Genomic DNA, 12,945 nt, shown 5'->3' on the forward strand with positions numbered 1-12,945 from the left:
TCGGCATTTCCAGGGCTCAGGGTCTCTATTTAGGACAATAATCCATGAAAAATGTAACTTCAGAAGTTGGTACTAATGATGCCTTGGGTCGGCAGTAGGCTATGGTACTGTATGTTTGCTCTGTTGCTTGATTGCTTGGGGAAAAAGGGGTGTCCACAGAACGTGGTGGCCAATGACTGTGATCACAACACTCACGTGCTTGAGGCAGGAGGTAGAGGGTAGCCTGAGCTACATAGTGAACCCCTGTCTTCTAAGTAAGTAAATTAATGAATTTTAAAAGTTCAATAAAATGGCTAAAAGTTCACTTTATAAATTTCAGAGGTAAAATAAACGTCGTATTTCTTAGGGAGACTGACGGGTGTACGCTCCTCAGATCTTAGCTGTACTGGGTTCTACCCCATTGCACGCAGGAGTAAGCCAAGTTAGTATTTTTTAGTGTATTGACTCTGCTTTAAGGAGCCCTTAAGCTATTATGCAATCAAAAGTGATTAAAAAATTAATATTGGAAAGACAAAGCACTTGGCTGTGGGAAGTTGAAGTGTGAACATTAAGAAGTCTTTCTGGCCATGCACCATGGTGCACAGCTTTAATCCCAGCACAGGGGAAGCAGAGGGGATCTGTGAGTTTGAGGCCAGCCTGGTCTATGTAGTGAATTCTAGGGCAGTCAGGGCTGTATGGAGAGACCTTGTCTCCAAAAAACAAAAAAAAAAACAACCATACCAATAAAAAAGTCTAAATCTAAAAATAATTAAATTACAATGTATGAATCTTTGAAATCCATGTGGAGCAGTGAAATGGCTTAGTAGGTAAAGGTGCCTGCCACTAAGCCTGGGAAACTGAGTCCAGTCCACAGAGCCCACATGGTAAAAAGAGAGCCAGCTCCTGTAGGTTATCCTCTGACCTCCATACAAGTACCCTCATGGCCCCCATACAAAATAAATAAATACGTACATTTTTAAATTAATTGTGCAATTGATTATTCATGATGTATTTGATATGGAACAATGTTGAATAAAGACTGGATGGTTTTCTAGGTGCTTTTCCAAAAGCTGATGAATTTTTTTAAATTTAAATTTTATGTTTATGGGTGGTTTGCCTGCATGTACGTCTGGACCCCTCATGTGCCTAATGCCAAAAGAGGGCATCTGATCCCCCTGGAAAAATGGTTTAAGATGGTCGTGAGCATCCATGTAGGTGCTAGGAATTTAACCTAGGTCCTCTGGAAGAGCAGCCAGTGCACTTAACCACTGAGCCATTTCCCCAGTCTCAAAGATGATCAATTTTATTTGTTTACTTAAACTAGATGTCACTGTTTTTGAAGTCTAGAAATAAAGTTTTAAAAATAAAATTTCAATTTTGACCTTATCTTTTCCAGAGAGACTTTAAGTAGCTCCTAGAAAGCAAATACATTTTAGAGAAGGCTGGCCCTGTGAAAACATGGGCAGAAAAAAAAAAGACAGAGCCTTGCTGTGCAGCCCAGGCTAGCCTAAACTTCTAGTTTTGCCTCAGCTTTGGGCATGCTGGGGTTACAGGCCTGTGCCAACGCACCCAGCCTTCTGAAAATCTCAGGAACGTGACTCCATCCTGTCAATGGAAGCTTTCTGTAGCTGAGAAAGCACTCATGCTAAGTATTTGACTTTTAGCCCCACGAGGGCAGTTAGAACCATGCCTTTCAAACACATAAGCAAGATCTGCAAACAGATCTGTACCTGATTTAGTTCAAAAACATCATTCTATTTGCATTTATTATGTGGGTATATGTATGTATGTAGGCAATGCACCTACCACAGCATACACTTGTGGAAGTCACAGGGCAACTTTCAGGATTCTGTTCTCAGATCAGCAGGCTTGGAAAAGAGTATCTTCCCCTGCTCCCTTTAAAAACACTACCTGACATCTCCTGTGGAGTAAAGTATTTCTTCAGCCTGCACTGATAGAATACAAACTCCTTTTCTTTTTTGAGACAGTCTCACTGTGTAGTTCTGACTGTCCTGGAACTGGCTTTGTAGTAGACCCGGTTGGCCTCAAACTCCCAAAGATCTGCCTGCTTCTGCCACCTGAGTGCTGGAAGTAAAGGGGTGGGCCACTTCACCCAGCCAAGCCCCTGTGCTTTAAGAAAATTGGGAAGAGCAGTTGCATGGCTTAGCGGGCACCATACACTCATCCAGGATCAAGCTGGGGCCAGACTGCCTGACTTCAAACACCTGCTGTGTCACAGCCAAGATGCTGAAAACTGGGTAAATTAACCAAACCTCTGAAGGCTTAAACTTCCTCATTTGAAAAAAAAAAATGAGACTGATAAAGTAAACCCTCACAGGGTTCTTAAGGGTTTAAATGAAATAATCCATATAAAGTGCTTAAATGCTTAACAGCATCTGGCATAAAATATGCACGCTGTAAGTGCTAATCAGTAGACTTATCATTGTCATCATCATTAATCCAACTTCAGGAGTGTGTGGATCCGTGTGTTCTCCAACTGTGGTCTGTAGAAGGGTGCTGGCCCCAGCCCTCCTGTCAGGTGAGGAGAGGAGTTGGTACCTGGACTTTTGGCTACAGTGGGAGAGGCAGTGAGTTCATTTACACACTGAGACGGGCTGCTGTGGGTCAGCACTTGGCATCAAATTGCCATGGAATACTGGACCCATGATCATGTGCTCCAGAAAAACAGATGGCCTTTTATCCTAGCTGTCGCTTCAGTCCTCATTCCCTCTCTTTTCTAAACATTGGCATTGTGGGCTATAAATATATTGTTCGTTGCTTCAGTGAATCCTTACTGATCACAGTGCCCATGCGCAGCCCTGGGTCTGTTTTCTAGGAGTTGCAAAGATAACTCTGAAACCATCTCTATGCTAGAGCAAGAGCGATCTGGGTAAAGGTGGGAGTTAGTATTTTGTGCATACAGTATTTGCAGTGGTTTTATAGCTTGGTCACCTGGGCTCCCGCATCCCGGAGAGGACAGCATAATACCTATTAGTACTCTAGCATCATGTGGTGTCTATCACAGAGGTCAGTGTTCCCAGTTTTCAAAACAGGATTTGACTGTTCTAGAAATAAGCAACACTAGCAAGCATCTGAATAAGAAAATAACTTTTTGTTTGTTTTTCGAGACAGGGTTTCTCTGTATAGCTTTGGAGCCTGTCCTGGAACTAACTCTGTAGCCCAGGCTGCCTGCCTCTGCCTCCCGAGTGCTGGGATTAAAGGCGTGCGCCACCACTGCCCAGCGAGAGACTAACTTTTAAAGGTATTATTGAGAGCCCATCTTCTTACACTGTAACTTTGTACCTGAAAGTGGGAGTCATAAAAACTGCAGCAACAGGAAAAGTTTTCTAAGCACACAGCAACCCCAGATTAATTCAAAATCTGGAAATGAACCTAGGTGTTTCTGGCATGCTTTCCCATGTTGTATCATGCATCTTCACAGCAGCCTTGGTCCTGAGCATACAACAATGTGCAAGCTTCACACTTTCTGTGCCAACAAGCTCTGCCTGAAACACTGGGGCTCAGATTCTAAACCATTGCGTGTTACTTTGGCAGTACTTTTTGTTTGTTTGGTGTGTGTGTGCACATGGGTGTGCAAGTGTAGAGGCCAAAGGTCACTGTCAGATATCTTCCTCAGTGACTTCACCTTATTTTTGGGGACAGGGCCTCGCATTGCACCTGGGGTCACCAACTTGTTTCAAACTGGCCAGCGAGCTTGTAGGAGCCACCTGTCTCTGTCCCTCTTCCCCCAAGGAGGAGAGTACAGATGCACCCCCACACTCAGCTTTTACACACATGCTGGGGGTCGAACCCGTGTCCTTGAGCTTGTGCCGCAAGCCCGTTATCCACTGAGCCAGCTCCACAGCTCCCGATTAACAGTGCTCTCACTGTGCACCCAGAGATTTCCGCTCTCATAAAAACAGTGCTTTAATTACCAAGACTGAGTACTTTGTACCCTCTTCCTTCACCACGCCTCAAATTACTGTGTCTTTGCATTCTGTTGTATTAGAGTCCTTGGTTTTAAAAACTGCTGTTTGAGTTGCTGGCTTGAATTTCATGGGGAAAAAAAAAATAAACAAATCTTGGCTTATAAAGACAAAATTTTCTTATTTTGAAGTCTCCGTAAATATACTTCTGCCACTTATACTATGTATCGGTGCAAAGTGACATTCTCAGCACTTAATAATTCTAAAATCAAAATGTCAGTTAACCTTAAAAAGACCTGAAGAAGCTTCATGTCCTTCAGGGTATCCAGCCAAGATTCATTCTTTGTGCAAAAGTAAGCAAATGTGCCAGTCTCATTAGTATGCAGATTTGCCTTAGACTTTAACAAACAATGATTCTATATACATGCCAAAGAATTGTTTCAAAAGTGAATTTCTGGCCGGGCAGTGGTGGCAGCGGCATACACCTGTAATCCCAGCACTCGGGAGGCAGAGGCAGGTGGATCTCTGTGAGTTCTAGTCCAGCCTGGTCTACAGAGCGAGTTCCAAGACAGGCTCAAAAGCTACAGAGAAGCCCTGTCTCGAAAAAAAACAAACAAACAAACAAAAAAAGTGAATTTCTTTATGATCAGTAAATGTTTGATTTATATGTCGATTTTGCGTACCTGTATAACCAGGGTCACGTCAAAGTTTCTGAGGTTATAAAGGGATGATGAGCAGAAAACACTAAGGAGCCTTGTAGAAGACCTGTCTATCATTTGCTCTTATGTGCAAACACATGAATCATTAGTGATTTACTGCTGTGTAGGTATTGAAGGAACATCAGAGAAATTAAAATCCTGGAGAGCCTTTGCATTGGCTACATATGAAGCTGGGCATCACATAAAAGAGTAACTTAAAAGAGGTGAGATATTTTATACCTGTCTTGTAGACCCAATCTTGGGGCCAACTGATCTTTCAGACCTACTAGAAAATGATATTAAAGGGTTTTTGTCAAGAAATTTTCCTTAGCAGGGGACTGGAGAGGTGGCTCAGTGGTTAAAAGCACTTGATCTTCCAGAGGACTCGGGATAAACATGCATTAAGCAAAACACCCATACACATAAAATAAATATAAAAAAACATAAAGAGAAATGTTCCTTAGTTTGAAATAATTCTTAGGGTTTTATTGTTGCCTGAATTGCATTTACTGGTTTCTCCTGCTGGGTGTCCCTGCTTATAAACACTCCCATTGTGCCTTGTGCCTTAACTTAACCTCTTACTCGTTCCCCCAGAGCTGGATCTCAAGGACAACTTTAACAAAACTAAAGGCAAGTGATGAAAAGATAGACGGGGTTAAAGACAAGAGTAAGAGTGTACTGTCAAACTTAAGATGAAGATGCCAGGAAAGCAGAGAACTTTTAAAAAGTTGGTCAAGAAGTGTCCGAGTTATCCCGCACGTGAACAGCCTTTGTACCAGTGTGTCAGGCCACTTGTGGCTCCCTCTCATTGTTGAAATCATCTGCCCAAATTTGCCTGTCTCTCCTGCATGGACCAGCCTTGCTTTCCTTTTAGTTGCTTGGCAATAAGATGAAGGGCATGAATATGTCATGAACAAAGAATTTCTGTTTCAACACCCCCTCAGCCTTGGCTGGACTGGAGCCCCGGGAGAGAAGCCAGCCTGCATGTTCACACCATCCCAGCATGGCCACCATGCAGGCGAGCATCAGGCCAAATGTTAGCTGAATGAGTGAGGAAACCTGAAAATGTAGACACAGAGAATGAGACTGATTAGATTATGAGAGGTGCCTGTGATACAATGCATCAGATGTCTTAAAGGCATAAAATCCCTAGAGACCACAACATGGATCATTATTCAATTACAGTTTGTAATCAAGGTTCCGGATCATAGCGATTAGCAGTGAAGGAGTTGAAGCAAAGCTCCGGCATAGTCCAAGTGAAGACATGGATGGGTAGGTAACTAACTCCCTGGAGTTTGAGGCTGTTGCCTGCTCACTGTCAGCCGCAGAGGCCTGGGATGTGCTGGCTTCTGAATCTCAGGGCAGCCTTCTGATTTCCAACAGTAACTCCTGAAGGGACCAAGGAAAATCTGGATGCTGGATTATTGATTAAATCTAAGCACAGGCACATGCTATTGAGTTTATGGATTTGCCCACTTGCCCATTCCTTTCTAAGGGTAGCAAGGGTGTATAGCATGTCCTTGATAAAGAGGATACAAGTGTCACCAGATTGACTTCCTGATGAGGTGATTAGACATTACTCAGCAAGGCTAAGGGATCTGGAACTCAGAACAGTGATGTGGCAAAAAGCAGCTGAGCAGGATGTAGGACAGCCTGCAGGGAGGCAGAGGTTGGGGTTCAGGGGAACAGTGGTCACAGATCCTGGGCATGATGGCCTAAGGAAAAGAAAGGAATAGAATGCTGAGAAATTGTTAAGGGCTTGTTAACTGGCTTTGTCAGGGGCGGGGGGGAGCTTGATAAAAATATCTCTGAAGCGTTAGCGTCATTCATCCATCAGCGGATACTTACTGAATGTCTCCTATGCCCCAGGAAGGCCCTGTTACAGATGTAGTGAGCCAAACAGAGCCAGATCTCTGCTTCACAGAGCTTGCCACTGGGTGGACATCTCAGACACCAGAGGTACATATCTGAAAGGCTGTGATGTATGGAGAGGAGGTGGCCAGGGAATCCTTTACCGAGCTGGCCCTTGGCAAACCTTTATAAAATAAGGAAGTGAGGCACTGGTTATCCGAGGAACATTTCAGACACGGAAGAACAAGTTCGGGGCCTGAGACACAGTGAAGGAGCCCTGATAGGGCTGAGGGAGACCGAGACAGCTGAGGGAAATGGGGCAGAGCGGCACCAGGTCCCTATCAAACACAGCTTCTGGAGGTCACCTTGTTGTTCCTGGGCTTAGGAGGCATGTCCTCTGTCTTCAATAGTCTTTGGTCTTTGTAGTCTTTCTTACCTCCCTCTGACTACAGCAGAGAAGGTTTAGACTGAGCCCACCCAGATAGCCCAGGATAGCCTGAGCTCAAGGTCCATGGTTACAGCTGCCTTTGCTGTGCAAAGTACATGCTCCCGAATTTCCGGGATTAAGCACCTGATACTGGCCTTTTGAGACCTGGAGAGTTGTCTTGCAGGCTGCTCCACTCCCCACATCTGCTGGTGTCTGGTGTCCCTTTATGAGTTAAGGTCAGAAATATTATATAGGGGCTGTCGAGCTCAGTGGGAGAAAAGCGGGAATGCTCACTGCCCACATCTGTTGAAGGATCAAGTAGAGGATCTGAGATTATAAAACAGAATCAAGGGGTCCTGGCAGTGTAGCTCAGTGGTAGAGTGCTTGTCTAGTATGCATAAAGCCCCTGGCCTGAATCCCTCCCCTGGGAGACAGATTCAAGAATAACTTCAGATACTTTGGTCTGAGCAACTGAAGGAGTTAACTGGGATGCAGCCAGGTGTACAACATGGAGGCCATGTTGGGAGCTCAGTTTCAGACATGCAAAGTTTGAAGGGCTTATTCAGTGTCTACGTGGGAAGTGATGAGAAGATGTTTGAACACATGAGACTGGAGTCCAGGGAGGCTGGAGGAGAACACTACCCTGTTGTCGAGGGAAGAGGGCCAGGGAGTGTGTTGGGAAAGACGCAAACACAGAAGAATGCAGCTAAGGAACACAGAATACTGAAACAAACTAACCCAGGAGAAAGCTAACCTGTGTGCCCTCAGCCTCCATTCCTGCTCTTCTGTGTTTCTAGAATGATCTGACCAGACCTCATATATCTAAATGACTAAAGCATGGCCTTTTCTCATCTCAGCTTCTGGTTCTTGCTCACTAAGGCTGTTACGTACATGTGGGGCTTTTTGTTTGTTTTTGTTTTCTGTATTTTTTTTTTTTTGGTTTTTTTTGGTTTTTTTTTTTTCAAGACAGGGTTTCTCTGTGTAGCTTTGCGCCTTTCCTGAAACTCACTTGGTAGCCCAGGCTGGCCTCGAATTCACAGAGATCTCTGCCTCCTGAGTGCTGGGATTAAAGGCGTGCGCCACCACCGCCCGGCTGTTTTCTGTATTTTTAATGCCTAATTATAAGTTCTTACAGGCCCCTTTCAAATGGCAGCCCTGAGAAACTGCAGTCTGCAGTGTATATGTAGGATCGCTCTGAAAAGGATGCTTTCACATTCAAATTTCTTCTAGTAAAAGGTTTATACTGATAGCAGTTTCAGTTTAATTTGACTTGAGTGACATATAACCCACCATATTTTCCTGCTTGTTCTTCCTCCCTCCCTCGTTCCCTTCCTTCCTTTATTCCTTCTGAGTATCCTGCATCCCAGGCTGGCCTAAAATTCAAAATGTAGCTGAGGATGACCTTGAACTTCTGATTCGCCTGCCTCCACCCCTCCAGTGCCCACTTTATACAGTGCTGGGGCATGATCTCAGGACTTTCGTGCTAGGTAAGCACTCGGCCAGCTGAGCTGTAACCCTAGTGACATGTTCTTTTTTCCCCGTGTTAGTTTGCTAATGTAGGGCATGGATCACTTATATATTTTTAATTACTGCTAGGGGAAAAAAAAATGGATTCTCACAGCTTAGTACAGATGCAGGCCGAATGAAGCCAGGTATCTGAGCATCATTGGGCCTTAAATTCAGCCTCCAGTTGGGTCTCAGCCTTTCCTCTGTCCAGCACAAGCCACACAGTCACAAGAAGTTACTCTGACTGCTCCAGAGTCTGAGAATTTAATAGCTTGGCTCTTCAAACTCACCAGTTTACACTGAAGCCCTTTGTGGACCCAAGCTTTCTAAATGTTTTTCAAACAAGCCTGTCTGGTTTCTAAGGGCCAGGGAGGATCACCCCCCTGGTTGAGTGTGCAGATGATGGGGTGGCATGGGTTCTGAGTCACTGAGACAAGCGGGACTCCAGGGCAGCAGTCTGGTTTTGAATTTTCTCTGCTCAAGGGAATGTGAGGACAACATTCTGCTCTGGTAGCTTACACTAATAATGACCTGAGTTTCAGTGGGGGAAAGTTAAACTGTGGATGTATGTTATTCAAGGCGGCAAGGCACACCACCCAGGAGCATGGTAGCATCGCCTCCTAAGATTCCTCGGGTTGAGCGGGCTACTGAGTGTATTGCTCAGGGCTCGGGCATGCTTGGTAGCCCTGGGGCACCTTCCCCAGCTCTCTCAGGTTGGAGGGTTTCCTGACTCTCTGCTGCTGTGGCCTGAGCACCCCAGAATAATAGCTGGTTCCAGAGAGGAATGTTTCCAGCATGGGAATCCCGGGAGTGACTCCGCATGACTATGCTGCATCCCTTTGGTACAGCGTGGCCTCTTTTCTATTGGCACATTGGCCATCTTTTGTTCCACTGTAACTGTGAAGTGGTGTGAACACATCCTTGTATGGCAGAGTGGCCAGGTGAGCCTTAGGTCATAAAAAGAGCATGCTCAGAAGGTGCGTCTACTCCCCAAGGGTTCATAGTGGTCACTCCTTTGGTCCTGTTCAAACACTGGTTTTCAAGGCAATAAGAGAAAGTTATCCAAAGCCAATTGTGAGTGACAAACCTGGAGTAACAGATTTAGGTGGCCCTGAATGATGTGTTCCTCAGAACAAAGGAAATCAGATAAGTGCATTTACCAAACACATGGGTTAGGACATCAGGTAGACCTGAGCAGAGCCAGGGAATCTCTCCTCCAGGCTCCAGATGACAACCGATGACATCCTTAGCTCTGGGTTTGTGGAAGCCAGTGGTCTGTTCAGCAGTGTGACAGTGCATTCCAAGCTTTGCTTAATAGAAACAGGAAGTTAGGTCAGATGTGCTGGCTGGTAATGAGTATCTATTAAGAGGATTAAATGCAGAACAAGATGATTTTGACTATGCAAACCATCTGTCTCTCCACAATAGTAAAGTTCTAGTCATCAGCCTTCAGGATCTTCAACACACTTGTGGCTCACGCTTTGTGAGACTACTGATTACACTCAAGGGTGTGCCATAAATTGACAAAAATGTACAGTAAAGATGATAGCTGTGCTATGCTTGTTCGTTTTATTTTTTTAATTTAAAAATTTTTTATGTATAAGTGTTTGTCTCCATGTATGTTTATGTAGCACACGCATGTAGTATCCAAGGAGGCCAGAAGAGGGCATCGGAACTCCTGGAACTGGAGTTACAGATGGTTGTTGTTAGCTACTATATGGGTGCTGGAAATCAGTCCCAGGTCCTCTAGAAGATAGCCAGTGCTTTTAACTGTTGAACTATCTCTCCAGCATCTTAGGCTTTTTAAAAAAGTAAAATTGGTAAGAAATAGTCCCTAAGGTAATCAGGGACGTGGTGTAATAGCAGCTTAACTTAAAAGATTACAAGGGTGAATGAGAACCCTGAGATGTGATTCTAATTAGAAGGAAAGAAAATGTGAGCCTAAGACTAAACCTTAGCTTCTTCAGCAGGGTCTGCTTCCTAGACCTGCCAGGCGTCTCTAGCTGCCTAGTTTCCTGCAGCTGTCTGGGGTATCATCTCATGCCATAGGCAGTGTAAAGGGTCCTGAAGAGAATCCACACTGTACTTTTGTGTTTGTATTATGCAATATTGTGGTTCCATTTTAGTTTGGAAGCAGGATGCATTTTTCAGAACCCTACTGAGACAGAGGCGGGAAGTGTCCAGCCTGCCCCTCCCCACCATGCCCTCTGCCCCATGTGTGTGTGGAGTGCCTGGTGCCCAGCAGATCCTTCTTGAATGGCTGGCTCCCAGGCACCCACTGGGCCAGTGTGCAGACCTTTTCTTCTTCCTTATGAATGAGGGGCCAGTCCTGGAAGCAGCTGGAGGCTAGCTTGGGAAACAATAGTTCAGGTAGCACAACACTGTGAAAGCGTGCGTGCAAGGTGATAGTAGGTCCTGCTTTATGACTTGTTCTTTTTAACTTGAGTTTCCTCTGTTGTTTGTTTGTTTGTTTGTTTTGCTTTGTTTTTAATTTCCACCTGGCTGATATGAGAAGGGACTTTCCCTAACATCACCAGTTGGCTTATTTCCCCCCTGTTAATCTCTAGTAATTGGAGAAGGAAGAGAAACAATGTCTCACTTGATATGTTCTTGGTGTAAATCTTACCTTTCCATAGGCAAGCTCTCTTTGCTTAGATTAAAAGTTATCTTTTATTACTTTGGCTCTAGCTTGTTAGGCTTCACACTCAGGAATCTTAAGAAATATTCTGGAGACTAATTTAATTATATGAAGGTCTTATTAGCAAAAGATGGGGGGAAAAAGAATAAATTCACATACCTCCGTGGCATTTCTAAACTGGCATGAGCAGTCTTTTACTCCCAAGGTATGCTGGGTAATAGACTTTCTGGTAGTCTGTGTTTGGGGACCACTCTCCAGGCCCGCCGCACCACTCTCCCCATTATAAAGTCCGTGCCTCTTTGTCAGGGGATTAGGTGACCACGTGACTGATTAGCCTCACAATTCCGATGAGCCTCCCTGTTGCTTTCCATTCACAGCTACCGTGCTGCAGAGGCCTGAACAGAGGTCAGGGAGAGAGCACCAGGCTCCGTGAGGATCGTTTTCCAAAGCTGCTCCGCGCTCGGCTGTAAGAGCCGGCCTGAATTATTCCCGGTGGGAAGCAGGCAGCCGCCGGGACAGAGAGTAACCACTTCACAGAAAAGGCTGACTGTTGGCCTTGAGTGTGTCTGCGTTTCTGTTTTTAACTCCTTGTATGTTACCAGATTTTACACTCATCTTCCATGTGTTTGTTTTTAGCACGGTTTATGGAAAGCCATGTAACAGACCGAGAGCATTGAAGTGAGCCGGCACAGAGGGTAACCCAGCAACGAGGAGCACAGGTTTGAGGAATTAACTTGCTGAACTCCCGAGCTGGGCCCGGGAGCCTGGCCGAGCGTGTGAGTGGGCCTCACATCCTGTCTGCAATGGGCTGCTGACAGAACTGGACTGTGGAATGTGAACGGCCTGAGCTCACTGCGGGAAGAAATGGACGACGAGGAACTGGAGCATCCAAGCTCCTCCCCCGAAAAACGGTATTTTCCGGAATCCCTGGATTCCAGTGATGGGGACGAGGAAGGGGTCCTGGCCTGTGAGGACCTGGAGCTGAACCCTTTCGACGGCTTGCCGTATTCATCGCGCTATTATAAACTGCTGAAAGAGAGAGAAGAGCTTCCAATATGGAGGGAAAAGTACTCCTTCATGGAGAGTCTGCTGCAAAATCAGGTTGTGGTCGTGTCAGGAGACGCCAAGTGTGGCAAGAGTTCTCAGGTGAGGAGCCGCCAGGAAGGCCCGTGGCCTTGAGGTTTTTGTATGTGTAAAATATTGTAACCAAACAAAAAGAGCATTAACAGTTTGGGTGCTGTAAACCGACCGTGGTTATTACAGACAGGAAACTGTGTGGAGTGTACCTAGATTATCCCGGTATAATAATTCAGATGATCTCATTTGTAGATGAGGTCTTAGAAGATGAAGAAGGTGTTAAAACCCTCCCGCTTTTAGAGGATTACCGTTGATTTTTGTTTATGTGCCAGTGGTGATAATCACAACCTCCGACTCTTCTTGCCTTTTTCCTTTTTTAAAGGTTTTTTTTTTTCTTTTGGTTATTTTAGTTTTATGTTTACGAGTGTTTGGCCTACATGTAAGTCTGTGCACCACTGTGTGTGTGCTGGTTAACCAAGGACACCAGAAGAGGGTGCCAGATCCCCTAGAAGTGGAGTTAAAAGACAGTTGCGCACATCATGTGAGTGCTTCAAACTAAACCCAGGCCCTATGAAGAACAGCCAATACTCTTAACTGCTGAGCCATCTCTCAGCCTATGGCTGTTCTTATGTGTGAAGCTGGCTGAGCTCAGAAACCAAATGCACAGTAAATCATTTTCCTCTTTTATTAATTTATGTTGGAGGAAAAGTCTCGTGTAGCCCAGGCTGGCCTTGAATGCGTGATCCTCCTGCTTCTGCCTGCCAGGGCTGGGATCATGAGTACGTGCCACTGTGTCCAGCAGAAATCCTTGTTTGCCTTGCAGTAAGAAATACCAGAATGGCC

General features: G+C 45.1%; 1 protein-coding gene across 5 annotated transcripts in view; it reads left to right on the plus strand.

Moving 5' to 3' along the window:
• Window positions 1-12,945, plus strand: part of Dhx32 (DEAH-box helicase 32 (putative)) — a 67,265-nt gene that overhangs the window by 11,722 nt on the left and 42,598 nt on the right. For 3 of the 5 annotated variants that reach the window (XM_037209655.1, XM_028868773.2, XM_028868792.2), the window contains exon 2: window positions 11,662-12,171. In XM_037209655.1, the coding sequence (XP_037065550.1) occupies window positions 11,890-12,171 (282 nt within the window). In that variant the 5' untranslated portion in view covers window positions 11,662-11,889. Of the gene's footprint in view, window positions 1-4,731; window positions 4,828-6,391; window positions 6,563-11,661; window positions 12,172-12,945 lie in introns of those variants that run through there. The other 2 variants (XM_037209658.1, XM_028868782.2) reach the window with 2 other exon arrangements.

Source organism: Peromyscus leucopus, chromosome 1, assembly GCF_004664715.2.
Source record: "Peromyscus leucopus breed LL Stock chromosome 1, UCI_PerLeu_2.1, whole genome shotgun sequence".
Classification (NCBI taxonomy): Eukaryota; Metazoa; Chordata; class Mammalia; order Rodentia; family Cricetidae; genus Peromyscus; species Peromyscus leucopus.